Source organism: Camponotus floridanus, unplaced genomic scaffold (assembly GCF_003227725.1).
Source record: "Camponotus floridanus strain SB8 unplaced genomic scaffold, Cflo_v7.5 scaffold19, whole genome shotgun sequence".
Classification (NCBI taxonomy): Eukaryota; Metazoa; Arthropoda; class Insecta; order Hymenoptera; family Formicidae; genus Camponotus; species Camponotus floridanus.
In genome coordinates, this window is record NW_020229314.1 from 1,715,000 (window position 1) to 1,740,926 (window position 25,927).

The 25,927-nt window shown below is 36.8% G+C and overlaps 1 protein-coding gene across 3 annotated transcripts in view; it reads left to right on the plus strand.

The window, feature by feature from the left end:
- Positions 1 to 23,074, plus strand: part of LOC105248209 (homeobox protein six1a) — a 34,126-nt gene extending 11,052 nt beyond the window's left edge. Inside the window, exons 4-6 of one of the 3 annotated variants that reach the window (XR_003122656.1) lie at positions 16,052 to 16,514; positions 16,861 to 17,231; positions 22,738 to 23,074. Coding sequence is in view for 2 of the 3 variants with exons in the window: in XM_011252867.3 (XP_011251169.2) it covers positions 16,052 to 16,514; positions 16,861 to 17,145 (748 nt within the window). In the remaining variant the exon portion in view is untranslated. Of the gene's footprint in view, positions 1 to 16,051; positions 16,515 to 16,860; positions 17,745 to 22,737 lie in introns of those variants that run through there. The other 2 variants (XM_011252867.3, XM_011252868.3) reach the window with 2 other exon arrangements.
- The last annotated feature ends 2,853 nt before the right edge of the window (positions 23,075 to 25,927 follow it).

Below are 25,927 nucleotides of genomic sequence, written 5' to 3' on the forward strand. Positions count from 1 at the left end.
AATACAGTTTTTCACAATTACAGTATTAAAAATTTTTAGATACGAACTTCCTTCTAGAATTAATATTTCGTATATTCAGGGAATAATTGATTGAATTTGTCCAAAGCAAACATTTCTTACACAAATAGGAACTTCTGCCAAAGTAAATAGTAGCACACAATTTTCTTAAACCACGAAATCAGTAGTTTCATTCGATTCAAATTTCGATCGTTGAAAACAAATATTACGTTTACTCTTGACAAGAATACAGTTTTCCAAAATTACAATGAATTTTAATTCGTCGACGATCTCGAACCGCGTTTTGATTCTGCGAATGTTAATTCGCGAACACCTCGTAGACGCGCACGCATCTCTGACCTCCTGCCTCTGTCCATGGGAATACACAGAAGCCATAAGAAATTCGATACGTTCCCCATGGCATGACGTGTGCCTTGCCACGGTGGTGCTTCCCACTTCCTCCCTCGCGAGAAGACGTAACCGCGATTCGTATGTATCCTTCGATAAAGACGCTCTTTGCTAACGTTCTCGTTAACATATGGTCAGCAGAAATATTGAAACACGTATTATTTTGTGGAATACTCTTCTACGGATTCATTTCTAATTTCTGATCAAATCTCACGTCAGTCGCGGGTGATAAAGTGAACATTTTTAAAACATTAAATATATTAAACGTAGTCGATGTATTCATCTCATATAAATATATATACTTCAATTATTATTATTATTGAGTTTGACAAATTTTCTTAATTGTTTATATTTTTTAATTTCATGTATATTTTATAAATAGAAATGAAATTAAAAAAAGTCTTTTAAAAGAATGTAATAAAATATATTATTACAAACAAATTCGCTAAAGAACGAAAGAAAGTTTCAATAATTTTGACGTTAATTGCAGATTTATTGAAACAGATATGTATAACATGAATTAATTATTTATTAATTATTTATTTATTTATTACTTCGATTCGCGTCCTGTCAGGCTTGACTAAAAGATAGTGAAACTTCTCAGACCTGATTTAAAAAAAACTTTTTGTATTTCTATTTATAGCAATATAATAATTGTGACAACAATGCACGCGTGAATAATACGTTAAAGGGCTGTAATTATTTGGCTGTTTAACGTCCGCACGCTGTCGGAAATTAAGTCGATCTCGCAGACGCAGGGGCGGCGTTTCCCCCCCGGGGACAGGGGCGTCTCGTGGGCGTCTGCGGCAGGCAAAAAACGTCAAATACGGGACCGTAGTCCTCCCCCGGGAGCTGTTATCGAACGATTTAACTACCTCGTTTCAACACGATATAACGCGCACGCTCGACGAAACGCAGGCTATGATCGTAAAAAAAGAGCGAGACAAATTAATAAGAGATAATGAATTAATTATGTATAGTTTGCGGCAACGCGTAGCGTCTCACGCATTTATCAAAGCGATGCTTAATTTTTGATACGAATTCTGTCACGCTACGAGGATCGTGAAAGGATTTGAATAGCAATAATAAATATATAACAATAATTAATAACAAAAATAATATAAAAATATAATAAGAATAATTAATAACAAAAATAATATAAAAATCTAACGAATAAATTAGCAACCCTAATTTCCGGATCGTAATTTAATTCGCGTTAATTTTTCCCCTTACAAATTGTTTACGTGTCTTTCATCGCATAATTACAATGATGCACAATTGTATAGCAATTTGAGAACAATGCGTGCGTTCTACTGCGATTAATCGAGTGAACGGTCGAATGAATTAGTATATCGGTAATCGATTCCGATTACAGATAGACGCGTAGCGCGACAAACTCGAGCGGAAGTATATAAGGTCGAAATCGCGTTAAAGATAAGCTCGGATCCATATAAACACCGTGAATTCTCGAAACATCCGGAACACCGTTCGCTCTCCCCACGTTTCTCTTCCCGTCGTAACGGACTTTAAACAATGAAACGTCAATCGAGATAAATCCTGTGGACGGTGTTTTGCATACCGAAAAAAAATCGTCGATAAGAGAAGGAGGAAAGGAGGAAAGGTGACGAGTTTTACCCTTTTCTCTCTCTCTCTCTCTCTCTCCTCCCCGATCCTACTCTTAATTATCAGCGCGATTATTCGCGCCGACCGAGGCAGATACAGAATCGTCAGCATCCTGCACTCGGCGAAGTGCATCCGCTGCACTTTGAGAAACGCACGATGCGCAAGTCAAGACGGGACGACGTATCACCGATCGACGCGGGGGGAGGTGGGGGCGGAGGCGGGGGGTGCGACGGCGTCACCCGTTGCAGCCGCATCGCTGCCGACGATAACGGAACCGCTGTCGCTGTTCTCGGTACTCGGTGTCCGGTGACGACGGAACGTGCGTGTATCGCCCAAACGCGAGATAACGCGCGTTGATGCTGATTAAGATGATCGGCGCCGCCGCCGGATAATCTCCCCCTCCCCCGGACTTGCTCCCCTCGTTGCGTCGTTTCTCGAAATTTTCCGACGAACGTCGGTATCGCGTTGCAATAGAGCGAGGGGGGGAAGAGGCTGGCTTCCGCGCTACTTGAATTCGCTGAAAGCTTACCTTGATCCCGGGCTAAAAATGATTTAAATAAATGGGACGATCGCGCACATCTCGTAATTTGACGTATTCTTGCGTACTTTAAGAACCTTACCTAAGATATGGAAGGGGTCGTGATTATGCCTCGCGATTAGGAAAGCGAAATTCGATAATACGTGTATCGAGTTTCCCTTAATGAAAGTTACTTCTCCGAGCCTCTCCCTCCGAGAGAACGATAGAGAAAAAATCGGCCGGCGTGGTTTATTGATTGTAACGGATATAAAAAGTGCCAGTATTAAAACTGGCCGTGTTGCTCTTGAGGATTGAAAAGCATCCGAGTTTTTTTTTTCCTCTCCTCTTTTGCTCGAGTATCGATTTTATTGCTCGGCTTGAAAAATAAATGCCGCGTGTTTCGCGTTGGATCATTTTTTCCGCCTCGTCGAAAAGCGCCGTGCTATATGTCATTTAAAATGTGTCGATTTCGATCATCGAAACGAAAAACAAAAGGAAAATGGAGAGGAGAGGGGGGGGCGAAGGGGGAGCGGATGCTGGTGCATCCACGAGTGCATTGTGCCTTCATTCTTCACGGTCGAAAATAAACTCCCGGCCGCACGCGCTGGTCCCACCGTGTATATTTTTTTGCTCTTTCTCTCTCCCCCTCTCTTTTTCTGTTTCTCTAGAGAGCGACCGCGTTTGTATATATGGCGTTTAAAACGTCTTTATTACTGTCGCGCTGGTCCCGTTGATGGAAAGTCTCATCGTAATCTTCGAAGGGCTCGCTCTGAAGGACCAAGGACAATAACGTATGATGCTGGAAATAAATAAGGAGCAAAGTGCGTGGATATCTTCCCTTTATGGTCGTAAAACTTTTCTTCGATTTATCGTTTCTCGAATTTATTATTCTTTGAATTATTTAGCTGAGATTATTGGCATTAAAACGAGAATGTTTGAGTTACCTAAGCATATTTAGATATCGAAAAACGTGATCTCTTTGATGAATGCTTTTATTTTCTCTTTCACTCAATAAGAATTTATGGTATAAAGCACGCGGCAATGTTATATAATTATCATAATCGATATAATAGAAGCAAAATTAGCTTGCGAAATTGTAAAAATTGCAAAAGTTTTTCCAAGGATTTTGAAATTTATATTATAATAGATCTGTAAAAAATGAAATAAAATATGAGAATTAAAAATTACATTATAATAGACCTATAAAAAATGAAATAAAATATGAGAATTAAAAATTATAATAGACTTATAAAAATGAAATAAAATGTGAGAATTAAAAATTATAATAGACTTATAAAAATGAAATAAAATGTGAGAATTAAAAATTATATTATAATAGATCTATAAAAAATGAAATAGAATATGAGAATTACAAATTATATTACAATAGACTTGTAAAAATGAAATAAAATGTGAGAATTAAAAATTTCAACAATAATTTGACGAGACATAATAACGCGTTTCGATAATATTATAAAAGGAGCACAGTCGCTTCGATGGCTGGGTTTGCCGTCCGCCGGCTTTCTCGATAGATCGAAGGGCTATATCACGCTGGCAGAAGCCAGTAATGGCTTCGTCGTTGTTCTCCAATGTCAACAAAACATTGCTAATGTACCAACCCTCGAACGCTCGCCCTCGCCCTCACCCTCGCCCTCGTCTTTTCGCCTCTTCCCCTTCATCCGACGACGCAGACAGAAAAATGGAGAGAGAGAAAACGGGAGAGACGTTATTTCCAGCCAACCCGTCTTATCTCGTGCGATCGATTTGTTGTTAAAATTTTAAATCGTCTTACAAGGACCGATCCAAGCGATGACTCCTCTCAGTTGACCTCGATTCGATCGATCGATCGTGCCATGAAATATAGAAATTATATATACTTAGATACTATAAATTACATACTTAAATAAGGTTTTTACATTGTCTAGAAATTAGAAGCGTTGCGATTAATTTTTCACGCATATATAATTTTAAGTAACTTAGCAAAACTTTAAAATCGTGTGGAATTTAAAAGCATCTTGTTATATTTCATATATATATATATATATATATATATATATATATATATATATATATATATATATATAATTAGACATTAAATAATTTTATAAAATTCGTTTAATTTTCATGCCGTGTTTTTTTTATACACGAGTTTCATATACGGATGATAAATTTATTTACAATTCAAAGGATGGTGTATAAGAAAAGGATACCTACCTAGTTTCGGCTTATTACGGATTAATACGTAAATTGTAAACATAGCGAGATTGTGTTCCATGGCCGTCGCTTGGAAACTACTGGCAGGAAGATTAACGTCTCTCTTATTCGCCGCCGGTACCGTCAGATTGTCCACTTTAGATTAGATTAGATTAGGGGCGGACGTTTTATTCGCGCGCCGCATAAGCGAAACGCACGCCGGAGAGAGGAAGGCGCCCCGGCTGCTCACCGCGTTTGTTTGTGGCGACGTTTTATCGGGCGACGTGTGCGGTTCTTCTGACGTTTTCTACGAACTGGACTCACTCGATGATCCGCCGTATCATTGTCGTAAAATTCTACGCGTGAACAAAGAAGGAGCGGCGTGCATAACGATTAAATCTGTATATTTCAGAAATATAAAAGCTGTTGCTAGAGAAACGATAAATCGAAGACAGTTGTGATATTAACTATACCAAAGATAAAAAAACAACTTTCGACAGATATTTATCTGAAACTTAATTACAGTCTCATATTTTTATAGTTGCAATCGAATGGTTTTTACAGAAAATCAAAAGGAGGAGAGAGAAAGAAAAAAGAGATCTTTATACTTTAATTATAATATTATTAATTAAAAAATCTTTTAATTATATTATCACAACGTCATTTTTGAAAATGTATTATAATTTTAAGTTTCGAATAAATCATCAGATAAATATATATATATTAATAGAAAATATATAAGATACACATATGATTGTGGATATTATAGGGAAGTAATTAAGAAATAATAATTATCAGTTATCAGTTATTTAGTTAATTATCAGTTATTGAATTCATGCTATCATAATTACTTCTCGATCGAATTTTTATCATTAGAAAAAGAGTAGATAAAAAAATGCAAGATAAAATTAAAGTAAACTAAAAATAAAATTCAAGTTAAAATCATAATAGAGTGCACGAGAGATATTTTTAATAAATAATTTTTTAGCAATATTTTACATTTCTACAATTTTGATGATAAAATTTATAAGGATTAAGTTTCAATAACTCCGATGCTTTTACTGTATAATGATGTAAAAATAGATATCAATAACGCGTTGCACTTTTTCCAAAGTTACACAGTATTACAATATGGAATAAAAATGAAATACGATACAATTTTATGTTTAATACGATTTAATGTTTATTTTATTAATATATTCTTCACCTCATTGTGAATAATATGTATATATTTTATTGAAATTTTTGCGAGTATAAAATTTTCAATCATTACTTTATTAAACAGAATAATAGGCAGACTCGAGGAGCGAATGTGTTTGTGCAATATATTAAATAAAAATTTTAAACAGTTCGCTAGAATCTTAATGAATTATAAAATTCATTAAGAATAATACTTGTGACTAAAAATAAACGTACAGCAAATTTGCATCATTATTGTATTTTGCGTCATTATTTCTGTGCGACTTGTGACATTTTGTCTCTTTAGTCATAAATATTATTCTTATTGAATTTTAATTTGCTGAGGTTTTTATGAATTATTTACATAATTTTCTATTAATAGTACATAGTACTATTAATAGAAAATTAATAGCGGATGTACAATATATTGTACACCTTTATTTGCTTTTCGCATCTGCCTATTATTTTGATTATTTTCATCGGAGTCTTTTTCGTAATCCCTTTATTACTTGTGTAACATGCACCGTGTTAAAGTTTAACGAAAACAATGATTCTTACCGTCGTTTAATCCGATTAATTTCGATTCATCCGTCTCACTTACATTTCCCGGTAATATCTATTAATATTTTTAAATGGCATTCAAATAGCACTTGGCTCATATATATGCATATATACTTTCTCATTCTAGATATATAATATTGATAATATATATAATACATCTACATTCTCGATTCCTAAGATAGATGGAAAGTAAGTTCGCGCTTAAGTTTTCATCCACCGTTAAACTTTAACGAGACAATTTCGCTTATTCGATTATCGTGCGGTTGATTAACCGCGCGTAGCTATCGATTCGCGGACAAGGGAGTTAAAAATAATCGAAGTGGCGGCTTCTCCTGGAAGGGACAGTATGCCTTTGGCCGGATGTGGAAAGAAACAGATGGGGGAGTCAGCGTCGAGGGGGCGTAACGGTTGCGGGGGTGGCCGATAAGGGTTAGACACGGGGGTGGCTGCGTCAATATTGACTCCTTCTGAAAAGCAGAGACTCGCCGGTGACACAAAAGAGGGTGGCGCTACTTTACTTCGCCCTTCGTACAACTCCTACGTATTCTTTCGGCTTTCGACATGGCGTCCGACTGGCTAACTTCGTCTGTCATCATTAATCACTCCAAGCTTCGAAATACTCTCGAAAAACTTTCTCTCTTTCAAGCGATTAAATCGACGAGAAAATTTATTGGACGAGAAAAAATCTAACCCTGGGTATTTTTTTAAAAAAGAAGAAAAATTTGATTTGATTGTCTTTGACTTTAGGTATGTAATAAAAATTTTTGGATTATAGATCTACGTTAATTATAAATGTAATTAATGCTCCCCTAAATTAATGCTCCAATTAATATTCTTCCAAGTCAAATAAATTATAAATTAGACATTGAGCCTTTGATAATCAATTTTATATAATCATGCAATATTGAACACGATCTAATATATGCATGATTTGTTATATTATTTGACATCTTCAATTTCGCTAATAATAAACATAGACTTTCGATCGATATAATTATGAAATATATTTTTCAACTAATTAAAATCCACTTTGGATTAATTCACGTTTGATTTAATATTTTGTTCGCGCAGTTGATTCATAAACGTCAGTCGCGATTTGGATGACAGCAGTTTTTTATTGTTAAATCCTCGCGGGATTTGCGATGATATATCGACGTTTGGTTGAGGCACGTGAATTTTTTCGATATCGATCACGCAAAAGACGAACGCGAATTTTCGCGCGCGAATAAAGACGCTTTCGGGTCAAGCGGAAGGAGACACTCGTTTAGATTGTAACGCCGCGACATGGCCCCGAAATAGCCGCGCGAATACTGGTACCATTCCCCGGTTTACGGTTACAGCGGGCACGGTGTCTGGGCAGCGCGCTGCCCGTGTCTGTAACCAGAGAACCCATTTCAACGCCGTATGCCGTATGCCGTCGCCGTATATCCGCTTCCGAGATTTCTCGACTGCAAATGTCAAATTCCCGGCGTTGATTAATCCCCCCGACCACATTATGTCGTAATTAAAACGACAAATTGTATCGTAAAAATTCGCGCATCGCGGCCAAAAATCGGTTCCTTGCTTCTTAAAATTGTATCGCGATATATATTTATTTTGTTAATTGTATTAAAAATAATTATACATGTATCTAATGAATATTCGTTATCAAAATTTTCTGATATTAATAATTTCGATCTCTTCCGGTCGATGTTACTCGATCTTAAATTCCACGCTACTAGCGCGTAGTTCTGTATTCGTTTATATTTTTGCATCGATTGTGCAATCGGAGACAGGTCTCTCTCGAAAGAGCGTGGTAAGAGAGGAGAAGACAGACTCGAGGAAATCGTTGAGACGTCGAGCAATTTTCCGCGACGAAGCGTCACTTCCATGTCATGCGGGAATTGGGCGCGGCTCAACGTCGCCAAGGTCGAACCAAGATACTTGGCTTATGCAATTTTCACGATATAAAAATGTGTTTATTTATCCGAAACTATGTTGACACCAGTCTAAAAAAGAGACTTACGTTTTTGTTGTACTTGTAGATTGAATGTATCAACATTTTTTTATATTTCTTTTTTATATCTCATTTTTTAATATTTTTTATTTCTCACTTCTTTCAATACTTGCCTCACGCTTGATTTTATGAGAAAGTTTTTGACAAGAGTGGGATCGATTTTTTTTAAGATAAATTTTAAAGGACCAGTATTTAATTTTTATAATTTTATCTATATAATTTTGACAAAACTGAAAATACTTGATAATGATTGATATCAAAGTACGTAAAGCCCCTATAAGTGAGCGATCCACTAAAAAATATCAAGATATTTTATCATCAAAGATCTTATTATGTCTGATTTCCCTGAATTAATTCAGTGAATATTTTACTAACAATAATTTTTATTAATTTTTAATTACAGCGAAATTTATTTTATGTAGAAACATATTTCCCCGTAATGTTTTTTCTCTACTTCTCTCCTAAAAACTCATACATATATTTTTTATTTTTAAAAATACGGAAAAACAATACAATTAACGAGAAAAGAAAAACCTACAATAATAATATTGGCATTTTACAAAATATTCTGTACTATTACTGTATAATATATAATATTTATTCCACCGATTTCTTCGATTCAATTCGTTTTCCGGCGGATTCACGTAGTGAAAATAGTCCTATCCTCTCCGCCATGTCCTTCCATGCGAACCCCCTCCAAGGAGCCCCATGCGTGTACCGGACACATTCGCACGCGCGTTGCATTCTGGGAATGCGTGCATGAATGAATGCCCCTCTGTCCCCCACGGTTCTGAACAAGAAGAAGAGGAAGAGATGAGGGATCACAGGGGGGGTACGGAGGGGAACGAAGGGGGATTCGAGCGGCTCGTTCTCTTTTTCAACAGCAGCGGGAACGAGGCGGGCCCTTTCGGCCCTTACGTGCCCACATGTGGACCCTTCCCGCGAGCTGTCAGATTTGACGTGGTCTTCTTCAAAGCGGTTTTCACCGAGCGTGCCTCCCCCTCCCCCCTATCCCGTCTTTTTTCGTCCCCAAAAATGGCTGAGACGATTCAACATGGCCGTGTTCGTCTCTTTCTTTCTCGCTCTCGCGTGTTTTTCCTTTTTTCTTTTTTTTTTTTTCTTCGGCAAAAGGGCGGTCGAGGGGCATTGCGCATTCAGTGGCGCCTTTCAATCTCAGACGAATCCTTTGTGGTGGTTTGCGGTTGGGCGTTCATCCTCTTCGATCAGCGCGCGAGCGTGTCCTTCGAGAGAAAGGGAATACGTATCACGTATAATCGGCCAAATTGAGATGCACGCTCAATTCGGAACATATGACGAAATCAAGTAATTCTAAACTTTGTTTATTCTCTTTTTTTCTCTCTTTCTAAAATAAGAATTCTCGTTAATAAAAATATCCACCGTGAATGAAATCAAGAAGACATAATAAGATCTCTATTATACTTATATTTTTGATTTTTTTTTTGGAGAATCATTTACCTGGGATACAATTTTGTCAATTGTACACGTGATAATAAGTCTGGAAATCTCGAGAATTCGTGCTGGGTGTCCCTTTGGGGCTTCTTCCGGAATTAAATCCGGGATTAATTCACACACGACGCCGACGGATTGACGAGACGAGATGATGACAGAGATCCCCATTCGCTCGTGTGTGACACACTCGCGGTACATCGAAAACTACCGACGTACCGGCAGGTTCGGCGTAATCCGGATTAAAAAATCCCAAAACAGCAAAAGCGTTTTAACTTCCTAATACGAGCGCGGGGACGCGCCCCCTATCTGCGGGGATCTCGTCGATCCGTCGTAAATAACGGTGCGTCTCTGATAGATCTATGGAAAATAGCGAGCTGGACCGAGCTGGCCACCGAGTCGACGACCACCACGGTTGGTGGCGCGTTCAAATAGAGAAAAAGAAATGGAATGAACGGGCTTTCATTTTTTATCGAAATCCTTTTTATGTTACAAGAGGATTGTTCCTTTTAATACGGACGTGGAAACTTCTTTAATGTAATAAGAATTTATAGAATATTAATTTTATATTATAATATATATTTGTCACAGTAATAAGTAATATATATTGCAATATACTAGATGTAAATCTTTCTTTTATCGATGAATTCTTCATAATAAACAAGTAGCTGAAGTAGAATTCTTCATAATAAACAAATAGAATTTTTTTCAAATAATGTCTAGACTTTTCTTTAATAGAATCTTAATTCGAAGATTAATCAGAAAAATATTTAATATAAAGAATTGAAACCTGGATATTTAAATAAAAATTGATTAAATTCGTCTAATCTATTATTATTATTATTATTATTATTATATGATTCGATAAAAAAGAATAAAAAGAGATTATATATTATAATATTATAATATAAAAATAAAATCAGCTCTCCCTATTTTTTAATCCTCTAAAGAAATAATCGCTTTGTTTCGCTCTTATTGTTAGAATTAAGCTTATTTCAAAAGATTTAGCAGAATTTATGAGTTATCCATTACATCGCGAACACAACATGTGTTGTGTTGCAAAACTAGTACAATCTCTCCCAATATATTATTGAATTATTTTTGAATTAAATTTAGGCGGACTTTAAATTCATACATTTGGCACGAGAACGCAAATTTTTTGGCATATTCTTTACGATGCATCACGTTAAATCAAATCAAATCACGATAATTAAAATACTATGATATGCGTCATTTATCGAAATAATTGTTGACATGCACTAATGAATCGTAATTCTTTTTTATTTAATTTGTATCCTTTTCATACAAGAATCTTTGCTCTTCGCAAACAAGCATTTTGTTAGATGATGATCAATTAAAAGCTATAAACTAAACAAACTTTGTAAATCTTTCACATAATAATCTACCGATGAAAAAAAATTGAATTTTATTATCGACATAATAATTCTAAATACTTTAAAACAATAAAATATAATTTTAATTACTATTATTATTAATCTTAATGATTATCATTTTCTGGTGAATATGCCACTTTTTATTTAGGAGAAATTGATTTTGTATTTACACATCGTAATAGAAATATCGTCGACCTTTCGATTATAGTTTGAGATACTTATCATTTCCGTTACCGGAAATCGAACCTGTCGAAATTGCATCATTTATAATCCCTGACCGATTTTTTTGCGCTAGTGAATTTCGTGCAGATGATCCCGTGTCCGCGCGAGAAATTCACCCGGACAGATTCGAGAGTCTGCAGGTAGAAGAGAAGGCGAGAGCCATAGTTTACAAACAGAGGCTCGTACGGTGTGTACACGGTACGCTGCCTCCCATTATTTTAGGCCCGGGAAACTCTCCTTCCCTATCTGCTTATGGAATCAGCTGCCAGTAACTTCCTCGGCGCGCTCACCTGCCGAGAGGAGTGGACGCGGGATCCTTCAGCCCCCGGAGTTTCCACAGGAAAATCCGCCGTTTCTTTCCTCGAGATTCCGAGGCCGACAAACGAGTCGGCCGATCTTCAATTTGCTCTCCACGGGCCCCGGAGTTTGCCTTTCTGCCTTCCTCAGCGAGTTAAGTAATCCCGGAGGCAAAACTGCCGGTCTCTTCGAGAGCGAAACGCGACGGTTGCGTGGGATATTTGGAATGCGAAAAATAAATTTGGAAATTTCATAGAAGAAACACGCTAATTTAAACTGACTTGTAGATTTATAGAGGTTGCTGGTCCAGTAAAATTTTTCTCACGTACGTTGCAAGTTTCTCGATATATCACATTCGACTCTCAAAGAATTCAAATTAAATTAAATCCCTATTTATTTGGATACTATTAATGACACGGGAAAATAAAAAGAGTGAGAAATAAACGGAGAGAAAGAGAAAGGGCTCGTTATGACTCGGCAATCGCACTCTGACCCAAACTCGTTTCTACGGGAGAGAATATCGCACGTAGACTAGAATAAAGTGTGCGACAACACAGGGGCGACAGAGCCGATATAATCCGATTTTATGAGGAAACCATGGCATAGAAAGAGAGAAGACGAGAGGAGGGGGAAGATGCTATCGGGTCTCGTATACCGGTCCCAAGCGATATAAACTTAGACACGCGAATTAGCGATGCCGCGATAGCATCTCATTTCGAGGCGAGCGTGCGATCGGGAATTTATCGAGAAATTAAATTAGAAATTATGCTAATTTGTGACGGCCTATATATATACGCATAAGTAATACTACACGTAGACATGGCCCTTTTCTCACCCCGAAATCGATCGTCATGAATGAGCGGCTGTGGCGTCGTGTTTCCTTAGTTATTTATACGTGATTTGCGCTACTCAATTAAAGACAGCTTCTATAAGATCGCTCGTACAGTATGCGATGTAATTTCGCTCGTTCCTAAAGTTTGCATAATGCAAATTTCTAAGACAATTTTATCAAAGTTAAAAGGAAATGCGAGACAAAAAATATGTATTTACGGATTTTATATGTAATCTGATTAGATAGATTAAATCTGTTTATCGATTAATATGTGGAATAAATTAAATTATATCAGGTATGTTCAACTCATACGACTGAGATATTGAAATATATAATAATATTATATCAAATATAAAATAAATAATTGAAACAGTTAATAAATTAATAAAATTAATAAACAAAATAATTAATGAAAGAGTAATTAATATTATTTTATATGAATAATCTAAATTTGCCGAAAAGAATTTACACATGCGATGATTTACTTTCTTCAATGACTTAATAACCAGAGTCGTTGATCTCAGATTTGACGAAGAAGAAGATAATGATCGGCGAAGGCGCGGCTATGGTTTAATCGGCCGGTTTGTAAATAAGTATTTACTTCGAAATTCCGCGGCGGTCGCCAAGATCGATTCGTTCATTTTTCGTGAGACAACGGCAACTCACGTAGAACCGTCCGCAGATAAAATCTCGTCGCATTCCTGGCATTTTTTATAATCCTTGACACTGATCTCGACGTAGTCGCGCGCGCGACAGAAACATAAACGGAATGTCTAAAATGAAAAATTTATTACTTTTGTATAATAACGCAATATTATATAATATACGCTCATTAAACACATAAAATATCTCTTACTTTATTTAACTAATTTTAATGTAAATGTTTTCATGATAAAATTTATTTCCATTAATTGGATTTAATTAAAAGGAGTATCCCATTAAAATGTAGCTTGCAACGTTTTCAATTAAGGATCATTGAAATTGATTAACGCTGATTCTTTATGATACTTTGTGCATTTCGCGCGATCGATTATTTTTTATAATGAGATGCTTGATTAAATTTAAATTATTTAAAATCGATGTTTATCGTTATGTAAAGAATTTGAAGAAAATAACTGATACGAGGCGATTGAAGAGACTCGCAAGAATTTATTTAAATATGATAAATTGCAAGAATATAATTATTAATTATTTCCTTCGGAGTCGTATCAAGTCGAAGCTTCCAACATTTAAAAGGCCCGCAACCTTTCGATCCTACATCGCGCCGAAGAGAAGAAAAAGAGCAGAGAGAAAGAAGAGAGTCGATCCGGAGACGTGGAGTAGGTGTCACGGCTTGAAAATAAATGCCTTTTGCACGCGATGAGTCACAAATTCTAATGAAAATAATAATAACCCCGAAAGATTCCGTTCTTTTTCGTGGCAACGCGGATAAATTTACTGCGCGATCCACGGACAGATAAGGCATACCTGGGGACACTTCCATCCGGTTATAGGTTCCATCATGTAACGGGTGGTACAAAAAAAGATCAATGCGATAGACTCGGTCCTGTATCGTTTCGGAGTGTCTGGGGAATCTCATCTTAATGCTAGAATACAAAAGGCGACGTCTCGACTAATTAGACATTTTATCTCTCGCGTGCAGGAATTGGAAACCAGTACATAATTACGATCATATAGATAGCATCTCGTAACGGGTGGTAAGAAAAAGATCAACGCGATAAACGCACTTCTAAACGTCGCCTCGGTGTGCACAGAGAATATATCTTTTTCTTATACACCTATGACAATATTGTAAAAATCAGAATTCTATTAATTAAGGTCTTGTATCTTTATATGAAAATTTCGATGAGTGTAATTTTCAGTGTAGTTTGCGTATAAAAATATAAATTTTACATTAATATCAATTATATTCTCTCATTCATCAAGATCTTAATATTTAAAGATTATTGATAAAGATATTAATAATAATAATTATTAATAAAGATATTAATAATAATATTTTTTGTATCCAACATTTGAATTTATCGAAGCATTTCAAACGTGCAAATATGTTGACTTAAATCCTTACTTTTGTATATTAATAAAGTTTTGTAATATCTAAAAAATTGAAGTGTATAATATATTTAAAATTATATACACGTGTTTATATTTAAATGTCAACATCTGAATCTAAATAAGATTATTTTATCTCTCAATTTTAATTAAGTATAAAATAATCCGGAAAGTTTTTGTAATGATATAATTTTGCTCTACAATGTTGAGAGATGTCTCTTCCGTGTTCTCTTATCACTGCGGCGGTAGTTCCTCTCTCGTACTCGAGGACCGGTTCTCGAAAACACCCCGTAGAGACAAGTGTCGCAGCACTTGGCTCGAACGGTGCGATATCACCGGTCTCGCGTCTAAACGACTTGTAAAACAAGCGCTTAACGATTGCTGGATACCTGGAGGAGATAGACAAAGAGGGGGAGAGAGGAAAAGGTAGAAAGAGAGGTAAACGAAGGGGGAAGCTCGGCCGGACCCGTGGGTCCCCACGTGCTTCGAGGAGGTCCAGCTTGCTAAATTGAGTTTACGAGACGCCAAGAGCGTCTCTCTCTCTCTTTTCCCTCTCCTTTTTTTTTCTTCCGTCTTTTCCTTTCCGTTGCGCGCCTCTTTAAAACCCTACTCTTCCTCCCCGCACTCGGTGTCTGCCCTTAATTCACAAGTACGAGGGAGACTGGATATACCCTTTTCTCGGTACTTTACGCGCCTGTACTGGTGTTATCTTAGGCGATATTATTTCGATTCCCCAGTCGATCGACGTCGCCGGATTATCGCGAGGCGGCGTTTTAACGCGACGCTCGCAAACGCAATTAAATCGAGCCCCTGGGATGTCTTCATAATGAAATTATGGAGAATGTGTGGCTAATAAGGACCGATCGATGACGAACGTATATTAATATTTGTGTTGACTTCGCTCGACAGATATATTTTCGATGAGAACAAAATTCCGCTTGAAATAATTAGAAGATTTAAACTAATAATATTTTAATTCTTTTACAATGAAAGGGTAATAATTTTCCAAACATAAGCGAGAGCGTGAATAAAAGAGAGGAGATAAATATATGAAATGACCGCTAAAGATTATTTATTTGATAACGTCGAAATATAATAGGGTGTAATTAGCATAACAACTTAAACGCGATGTATGATAATGATATAATTAACATAAAAATTTGTTTAAACCGGCTTGTGTCCAATCGGAGCTCTTTGTCCACAACTTGCTTCGCACAACGCGTTTCCATTTAAATATAAATCTTCTAAAAGAAAAGAGAAAGAAAGATTAGCTGTCTTTTTTTAAAAAAGCAAACGCCGCTTTGCTGTTTCAGTGGACAGAGGGAGGACAAGACTCACGGCGGGGGTTTAGGAGACTCCAGCAGCGAAAGCGGTGACGAGACGAAGCGACAATCCGGGCAGCAGCCGCAGCAACAGCCATCCTCTTGCGCTGTTCAGCAGCAACAGCAGCAGCAGCAGCAGCAGCAGCAGATGGTGGACCACCAGCAAACCTCCGGCATGTACCAGCTTCCGCCTCCGGTCACGGTCTCCAGCCCGCATTCGTATCACCAGAGTCACGGCACGTCCTTGAGCCACCCGCACATGCAGCACCACGACACGAGCAGCGAGAGCGGCGATGACAAGAGGAACCTCCATCATCAATTGCAGCATCATCTCCAAGTCGGCACCCACGGTGCCCACGGTCTCGTTCATCCCACCGCTACTTTGCCACCACCACCGCCCAGTTGCGCTCAACAGAAGAGCCAGTTGGATTACATGCAGTACTACAGCCCGCAGGTAAAACAATTTTTTCATGTTTGTTTCAATTTATGTTCGTTATAACAAAGATCTCTCGCATGTTTTTCCGCGCGCGTGTTCTTAAAAAAAAGAAACGTTATGGGGTTCGTCTTATAGGAAACAAAAATATTGTTTTATAAAGAAAATTAAATATTCAGAGATATGAAATTTTAAAAAATATACTCAATATTCAAGAATTTACAAATATAAGGATCTTTAGATTCTTCTCAAGAATTTTTAAGAATTTGAATACATATATAAATACACGTGTCCCACATCTCACGATTATCCTCTCATGGAAACGAATGAAACAAATATGAAGAAATCCTTTTTTTTTCTCCGATAGGACTATTTAATCGGCACGCCGACCTCCGCGGATTTGCAAAAGTCCTTGCCGCATACGGCAACGTCGATGCAGATGGGCGCGATCGCGCCTTCCATGGGCGGGTTGAGCCCGATGGGTCCTTCGACGATGCTGTCCAATACCATGCAGGGTGTCAACACCATGAACACCATGTCGATGAACGGCATGGGCATGGGCGCTTATCAGGGCATGAGTTCCATGGGGATGTCGACGTCGCACGCGAGTTACCATAGCGGCCTCGTGTTGGGCGAATACCATTCCTTGTGACCTTGGGCCCCAAGCACCCAAAGCAAAAGGAGCCAGGAGAAGACTTAATGCACATCGGTGAGGCGCAAGACTTCCGGTCGATCAAGGTACTCTTGAATGGTTTGCTGTGATATTATTTGGATCGTCAATAAATTATTATCACCAAAGAAAGATAAAAAATATTATCCTGATATTGAAATTTGAATTTAGCGTATTACAAAAGGATACGAAATTATTAAAAAATGTTAAGAAAAGTCATTATTAAATACAACCCAGTGAGCGATCTCAAATTCATTGTTTTTTAATGCAATTATTAAATAATGAATTTATTTAAAGAGCTTTAAGTCAAAAATATCTTTTTTATCGCGATAATAATTTCTTGGCGACCCAGTAATGTTCAGATAAATAGGAAGGAGAGTTCTCTACGGATATATCGTTTCGTTCTCCGTGAGCTTTTCTCGGTGGGTATTTTGAAGCGTATGAAGAGCGTTAAAAATAACTGTCTGTTAAACCGTCGCGTCTGCCTCGGCGTTCAGAAAAATTTTTTAATTGCGTAAATAAATTATCTTTTTTTATACACATAAAAAAATAAACGTAAATACGTATAATTAATTATACGTATATTTAAGAAAGCAACTTTTTTTTTTTAATATACTAGTTATATATTTAAATAACTTTATAATATGTATTATAAAGTTATTTAACTAAATTAAATGCACAACTTTTAATATGAATTAGTATATTGTGTTTTAATGAAATGATCAAGATTTGAAGAAGGAAAAGAGAGACTTGTTTGATCAAAATTATTCGTTTTTTTTCAACAACAAAAAAACAGTTTTTTATCTATATATAAAACATTTCATTTTCTATGAACAGATCTCTTATTCTAACAATATCCGTGAGAATCGGTATCAAAGGATACCGAGGCGACGATGACGTTTCCGAACGAAATATAGCAAAAGACATATTAGCATTTTACTTTCCCAGTTCGTAAACTCTCGTGGCAAGCCGGCTAGACCGGCTTGTGTTTACCGCTATTTCCATAAGTAAACAACGGGGCGAAAAATCCTGCGTCTAGTTTCTCTGTTTCATATACTTGGCGCCGTACTTTTCTGTTTTTCTGCCCGAGCGGAATAAAAGATTGCACAAAGATGTTTATTTTTTTTTTTCTTTTTTTTTTTAACATACGCAGAATACAAGCGAATACAATTCATTTCCATCCCTACCATCTCCTCCCCCGCCTCCCTTAATTCATAGATTTGACTCGCCTACTAATTAATTAGCCGTAATCAACTACGCTCCTCTTACACCGTACGCTTTTGTGTTTGTCCTGTATGTATATATGTATAATACACACGCATTCGACTTATTATTAAGTTAATCTCGTCCTTGTTCGCTGCCTACCGGGTGTTACCGAATGTTGATTGGATTTCGTGATTAAACAATTACGAAATTTTAGATTTAGATATTTTAGCCATTAAAGTTAATCCATAATTCTCATGTTCGACAATTTGAAGAATTCTGATTCAATAACTTTCTTGGCAAAAAGATACAGAAAATTTCTTGAAACGAACAACGGGACATGGACAAGAGATAAAATATTTCAAATTGCAAGATGTCTTATTATTTCTGCAGCTCACATTCCATAGATTGCGTGGTTTGTGCGGAAAATGAGAAAGTATGGTTATTATTTAAAAAATCTCATTATCACCAAAATATATATTATATCAAGAGTAATTATTATTGATAAAAAATGTGATATCGCGTATAATGTTTAAATTGAATAACAGCAATTAGGGATGAAGATGAAACTTTAGGGTACTCCCAGTAGACAGTGAATGCTCGTCGCATCATATAAGATAGAGCGCGTAAGTTATCATTTATTCACAGTTCGCAGTCTGTACATAAATATATCTAAAGACAATGAGAGAGAGAGGGAGAATGTATATGTTGCGCGAAAAGAAAAGAATGTAAGAGGGAAGAGGACGGAGAAAGGTATGCGAGCGTATGACAGAGAAAAATCGAGATATTGAGATGAATCGTTAATTTGTTATTCAGACGAAAAGTATATTAAATTGTTTTCTTGCTCATAAAAATGTTTTTTTTATTCCCAAGCATCGTGATTATTTTTTTTAACGATGCGATTTTTATTTTTTGATGATTAATTTTTATTAAAATAGGCCTAATATTTTTGTTCATAATCATTTGTATTACGTAGAAATTACGTATTACGTTTAAATAATTTCTATTGAGTAGAAAATAATGTAGAGAAATTACTGAAACTTGTATAAAGTGCTGTTAGAATAGAAGCGTTTTGATTCATCTCGAAAATGTCGACTTTTTATTCGTAAAGTATCTCGCGTGTCTGGTGTCCTGAGTATTCCGTTAGCTGCGACATTGCCTTGTAGATTCTTATCTAGGATGTCGAGGAGAGAAAGGATTTCCCTTACGAGAGAGTCCTCGGGACGAAACAGGGTAGGGGATAGAATGGAGGTGAAAGGAAAGAGATAGACGTAGGGTGAAAAATAATAATATCTTCGATCTTATGGCACACAATACCTACCGTCATTATTTTCATTTTGCACCTTTCACATTCATCGCGGTCTGCGTGTTTTTCATTTTTACAAAAATAATCACGCACCCACAAAACTACGTTAATAATATTTATTCGACAATTCGAAAGTGCCACATTACGCGTTACAATAGAGAGAATATTAACGACTCGTAAAACGAATCGATTAGTATAGAATGTGTCTGAGTGAAGAGAGATAAAAAAAAACACACGTAACAATAATTCTAAGGATGCTTCCGCTATTTGACAGAATTCACGACGCAATTAAATAACTTCGTGTATTCGGGGGGAAATAATTTTTTTTTTTAATTCCAAGTATCTGAAATAGAAAGATGTCTTTTTTTATTCTTCTTTAAAATGATTTGTGTTGAACAGTCTGTAAAAGCTCAAAGTTAAAGTCAATCTCGCTAGATCGTACGTTTTATCAAAGACATACATTAGATGTAAGGATCAATCGAAAGCATGCAACAAGCCATCGCTCTTTTGCAGTTTCGCGTTCGTAAAAACACGATAGTTTTAATCAAGCTTTACGTTAGTGTCTTATACAGTAAGCCAATTATGCTCTCTTAAACGGACAAATTATTGATAAAATTATAAACTGTTTTAATGTGTGTGTGCTTTTTGGCTAATGGACGCTGGGCAAATTATTACTGGAACGATTATTATTTTGTTTTCTCATTTAAAGAATTATTCAAGAGTATCCACAAAAGTATACACAAGTTGGTGCACAAATGAATAGATACACTAACTCTTTCTCAATTTTTTTTCTTTTTTTTTTCTTCCGGAAGTTGCTTTTCTTCCATTTCACGTATTTTGTCGTTACTTTCGAGGTATACTTTTTAGGCTGGCAAAGCAGTAATGATCGAAAGTTACTTGAGAAATTTTCTACGAAACGAACGCTGCGATTCGACCAAAGTTAAAGAATTAATTTTTACTAATAGGATGTTAATCGTAATGATGAGACTCTTGCACAAATTACGCACTCGCACGTAACTCGCGCATATAAGCGGAAGAGCGTTGAAGGAGCGAATGTAATGAACGAGACGAGAATCGCGCGCGCGACGCAAGGACGATTATTAATGATCATTATCATCCATCTTGGTCCTCTCCAGTTTTCATTCGTGTATTTTAGCGGACAAACCTAACGTTGCACAACTAACTAAGACGAATTGCCGAGAATGAATATGAACGTCGTTATCCATGAGCGTGTTGTGTATGTGTGTGTGTGTGTGTATGTGTGCGTGCATCAGCGAGCAGTATGTGTAAGTGTGCGTATGTGTACGTAAACGCGAGAGAAGATGGAAAGGGAGATGAGATGATGCGTAAGTAGATTTAAGTTAAGAGATCACGATGTACGATCGAACTGTAATCGAGTAAAGTTGATGTTATTTAAAGTAATAACAGATGCAAATGTTATCTGCGTTTATCACGCACACACATCCTCTTACAATATCCTGTATCTTTTGCTCGCAAATTAGATGCTGCTGAGTTCTAAAAGGGGTAAGTATATCACGTGTCGCGATGACATTTAATCTACAAAATAATAAAACTAATGGCAAGACAACAGGTACTAATTAACAAAGTCTAGATATAACTCTCGATATCTTTGTGAGTAAATGTGTAATCTGTTTCGAAATCGAATATCACATGTACCTTAAAATTTGAATGTTTAACTCAAGTTAATATTTTCGGATTTATCCACAAGTCTGCATTTATCACATTTACATCCATGTATCTACGTTTCCTCCCAAATTCAAGTTACATTAATCCAAGTGTTTTTTATAGATATTTAAGTCTATTATTTTTATATTCACATTAAAATTTTTGTTCTTGTTCATCTCTAAATCCATATTAAAGTTTTCGTCTTCATCCAAGTCCATAATCAGATTTATATATTAAACATTCACACGCACATTTAAAACATACACCCTACGTCTATTAAATCATACTTTAATAATTGATGAAATAATAAAATCTGCGATTTGAAAATTTATATTTGCCGCATTTATTTTTTCGCGTTATAAACATACGACAGTAGTGAAAGTTTTGTCAGTAACATTGCAACAAATAAATGGAGATAAATTTTTCCACATCGAGGAGATGCAAATTTCACGAAAATACACTTTGAATTCCTAACGAAGAATTGCAATAATAGTCGCGATATAACATAACGATATTGAGTAAAAATATTTTCCGAGATTATGTTTTCGTGATCGGCGCAATCGTAACGAGAATCGTACGCGGGCAAGAGAGCGCGATGTGAAAAAGGCAAGTGTCTGAGGCTCGTTTTCCCCTCGCTGTTGGCGCAGCGCGCTAACAAGTAGCCATTGTGAGCCCCGTGTCAAGATGCTACTTGACAGTATACTCTCTTTCTTTTTCCCTCGTTCTCTCTCCGCGGACCCTCTTCAACGGGGGCCCACTCTCGCCCCCGTTCCACCATGCCACGCACCGGCGTGTATGCTGCGTATACGCATACAAACGCGTATACACGTACGGGATACCTCTGTGGGGTCCGTGCTTAACTTTACGATCTCCGAAAATCCCTTCGGAGCTTAGGGCCCCGTCGCGCGCGGCTAATAGAACCGAAATTATAACAGGCCGATGAGCATGCGTCGACTGCTCTTATTCCGCCTCGCTGACGGATTCAGAAAAATTGTGAAGGAGGCACCAGAAATCAACGCGAGGAAACCATGAAGAATTTTATTCCGTTTAACGTCTTATTTACGATCTTCTTCTAAACGATGATCCAATTTTGTAAGAAGGCATATGATTTTCATATTACTCTTATCATCGAAATAACAATATATTAATAAAAGGGTTGATTTTTCTTAGATAATAATTTCTTGTATTTTTTGTAATTTTCACGTAAAATCTTTACTTATTCATTTTTGATCGTTCATGAGTTAATTACATATATATATTCATATTTATTTTCTTCGAAGTTGGAAGAGATATAATGACTTGGAAAAAATTAGAAATATTAATTAGACTTGTATAAATTTAATCTCTGAGCGAAACGTCAAAGCGTTGCAACTTTGCAGCGTTCCGATGAATTCGATCGAACTCTGGCTGCGATCATCTCGACGATAAGAAAGAAATCGAACACAAAGGGACGTCCGGTCACGTGGAGAAGCCAGATGCTCTCTTTCAGGCTCGAAGAGGATATTATCTGAAGTACGCTGGTAAATATCGACACAAAAAGGAGGACGAAGATCTTATCTGCTTCATCGCGATCGTTGATAGACCTAATAGCGAGCCGAAGGACGGTCGTTTTGAAATAATTACCGGTTCGTATCCGTAGCACCGATCTTTCCGGGTTCATTCGGATATATTGTAAGATCAAAGGACGATGTTCTCTTCTTCGCCGCTATCTCTTTATTTTGCGGAAAAAAATACTGTTATTAGAAAAATTTTATACTTATATACATTTATATATCTTTCTCTATAAAATGATTTTTTTAAATATCTTTGAAACTGAGCAATATTAAATTTTCAAATTATATGGATAATAAATTTATTTTTTAATTACATATATAATTGAAAAATGTTCACACATATGGAAAGGCACGAAGCTTATGATATATCCAACCGTTTTTTTCTTCTGTGGCGCATCCCCGTTAGAGTGAAAATAATAAGTTTTATTCTGTTACAATGCGATCATTACACGCCGGTAATGACGGTGCATTCAGGCACGAGAATTGCAACGCACCACTGGCCTTTCCTCGCATCTGCTCAATTGTAACAATGGGTGTGCGATACGCCACCCCACGAAGTTTCGAACAATATGCGATGATGTTCTCGGAACATCAAGTTCGAATCGGAAAAAAAGTTCTACTCACATTTATGTAACAAATCACACGTTATATTTTTTTGTAATTTTGTCTTTCGATTATTTTGTCATTCGATAAAATTATTTTTATTTTCAGAACAGCTGAGAGAGTTAAAAGGAATATTCTTTACTATTCTTGAAAGTCTATTTATAAAATGAATAAGGTTGTAAAACAACATTTTGATTACATATATAATGAATTTTTTTTTTCAAAAATTTATTCAAAAAGACAGAAAAACATATAGAATTTAATTAAATTAAATTATAATAATAATTTAATTTATAAAAATTATATATATTAGATTTAAATTTACATTCAATCATAGTAACTCTCTAAAGTAATCTATTATTCGCGTAACAGGCACGAATGAAAAATATTGTGTAATCAATAATGAAAACATTCTTCTTTCTATACAATTTGTCCAAGTTTCTCTTACACGATGGAGAAGAAAAACGAGTTTCGATTACGGGATACTTCTCGAACGAGCGCGAGATCGAATTTGAGGATCATTGACGCGGCGTATAAATCCATTAAGTCCGCCACTTATGGGCGATCGATGTAAATTACGACGTCGGTTAACGCGCTTGTAAGCGAACTTAGACGGGCGCCGCGAAGACGAGCGGTGGAGCGATTTCGAAGGGGGCGAGGGGAGATATTTATGGGCAGACCGACTGAAATTAATTTATGCAGCCGCATAGGCTGCCACGTAATTTATTCGCGGGCCTCGCGACGATCACTCACTCTCCTCGCGGGCTTTTGTGTGTAAGGAAATCCCGGGCCATTAGAAACGGGCACGAAGAGCCTCCGCGTGTCGATCCCTCTTCGGGCCCTCCTTCCGAGTCTCGAGATGCTCGGTCGAGTTCGTTCTTTCGCGAGCACGATTCGTCCGGCAGTACCCCGGAAAACGAACACCTGGTTAGGGAAGTGAGAGATCTTCGTCGAATCCTGCGTCTTAATATCGCAATTCAATCTATATCGCAGGATCTCCGTTAGATAGTAGAAAATATCGCGTTGCTATGTCGATTTTATATTACCTATGTTTATATTATTATTATTATTTTTATTATTATTTTTATTATTATTGGCACAATTTAGAAAGATATTATTATTTGAAAATAAAATGAGATTAAGAAGAGGTTTACAAGATATCAATCAAAAGAAATTACAGAAGACTAAAAAGCGCCGATGTAAAGCGTTAAAAAAGATATAGAATTATTATTAATAAATCATATTAAATATAATAAATCAGAAAAAAGATCGAAATACATAATATAAAATAAAAAAGCGTGACAAACGTTTCGACCTACTCCAGGCCCTTATCAATTATTATAAAAATATTACAAAGTGTCAGCGAAAATAAAATAAAAATAAAATAAAAATATATGTCAAAAATTAGAAAAAATGAGAGATATGATCAACGGTAGGAAAGTTGTAAAATTATAAGCACAAATCAATGTATGATCGCAAAGATACAATAAATTGCGAAAAACGAACGCAAGAAAAATAATAATGTCAAAATTGAAAAAATAATTTTAAAAAATTGCAATTACATGTCGCAATCTACGGAATAGGCAGCTCACCTTATTATAATTTTCATTATCACTATATTTTTTTATAGCCTGTTTCGTAACTTTATAAAAAAGGAAAATTAAGATATAATTGTAGAAATTCATAGATTCATTCTTAAGTTTCAAGTGCCTTAGTTTGAAAGATCTCGAAGAGATCTTCGGAATCGAGTAATAGTGCATGGCGACGTGTCGTGCATTCACAACGACGGCGATGCGGTCGCGTTTCCATCATCGGGGCGAGATCCAGGAAGGATTCGCGAGCAGCGCGCGGCTGAAACAAGAGGGATCGCGTCTCGAGGAAGGCTCTTCCGAGGCGAGGATCTCGCGGCGAGATCTGCGATGCACCCGCGTTATGATTTGTGGGCATCCAGATCGTGATCCTGTCCTGGCCGGGCGGTTGGTGGAGTATAGAGTGGAATAGAGAGAGGGCACCCACGCTTTCCAAGAACCGTCCGCGTGGCGCGCGAGGAAGGAAGAGCGTAAGATCCGCACGGGAGAGATCAGCCGGTCCCGATTACGCCTAGGGTGTAATGGACAGACTAATTTGTGAAATTTAAATTCCGTCCCCGACGTTTTGCCGCGAGGCGAGATGAGGCGGAGGCCGGGGTCGCGGGGAGAGAAGGAGACCCGGGGGAGGGAAGAGAGCGAGATAAATCGCAGCGTCCTCCCCCCGGGGGGGCCGATGGCGGATCTTTCTGGAAAATCGTAGGTGGATAGGTACCTCGTGTCGCGACACGTTTCATGGGTGGCGTAGAGATGCAGATGTACGTGCGCATCGCCAAAATAATTCCCGGTGAGATTCAAATCGGATAAAAAAGACTTGTGGAAAAGGC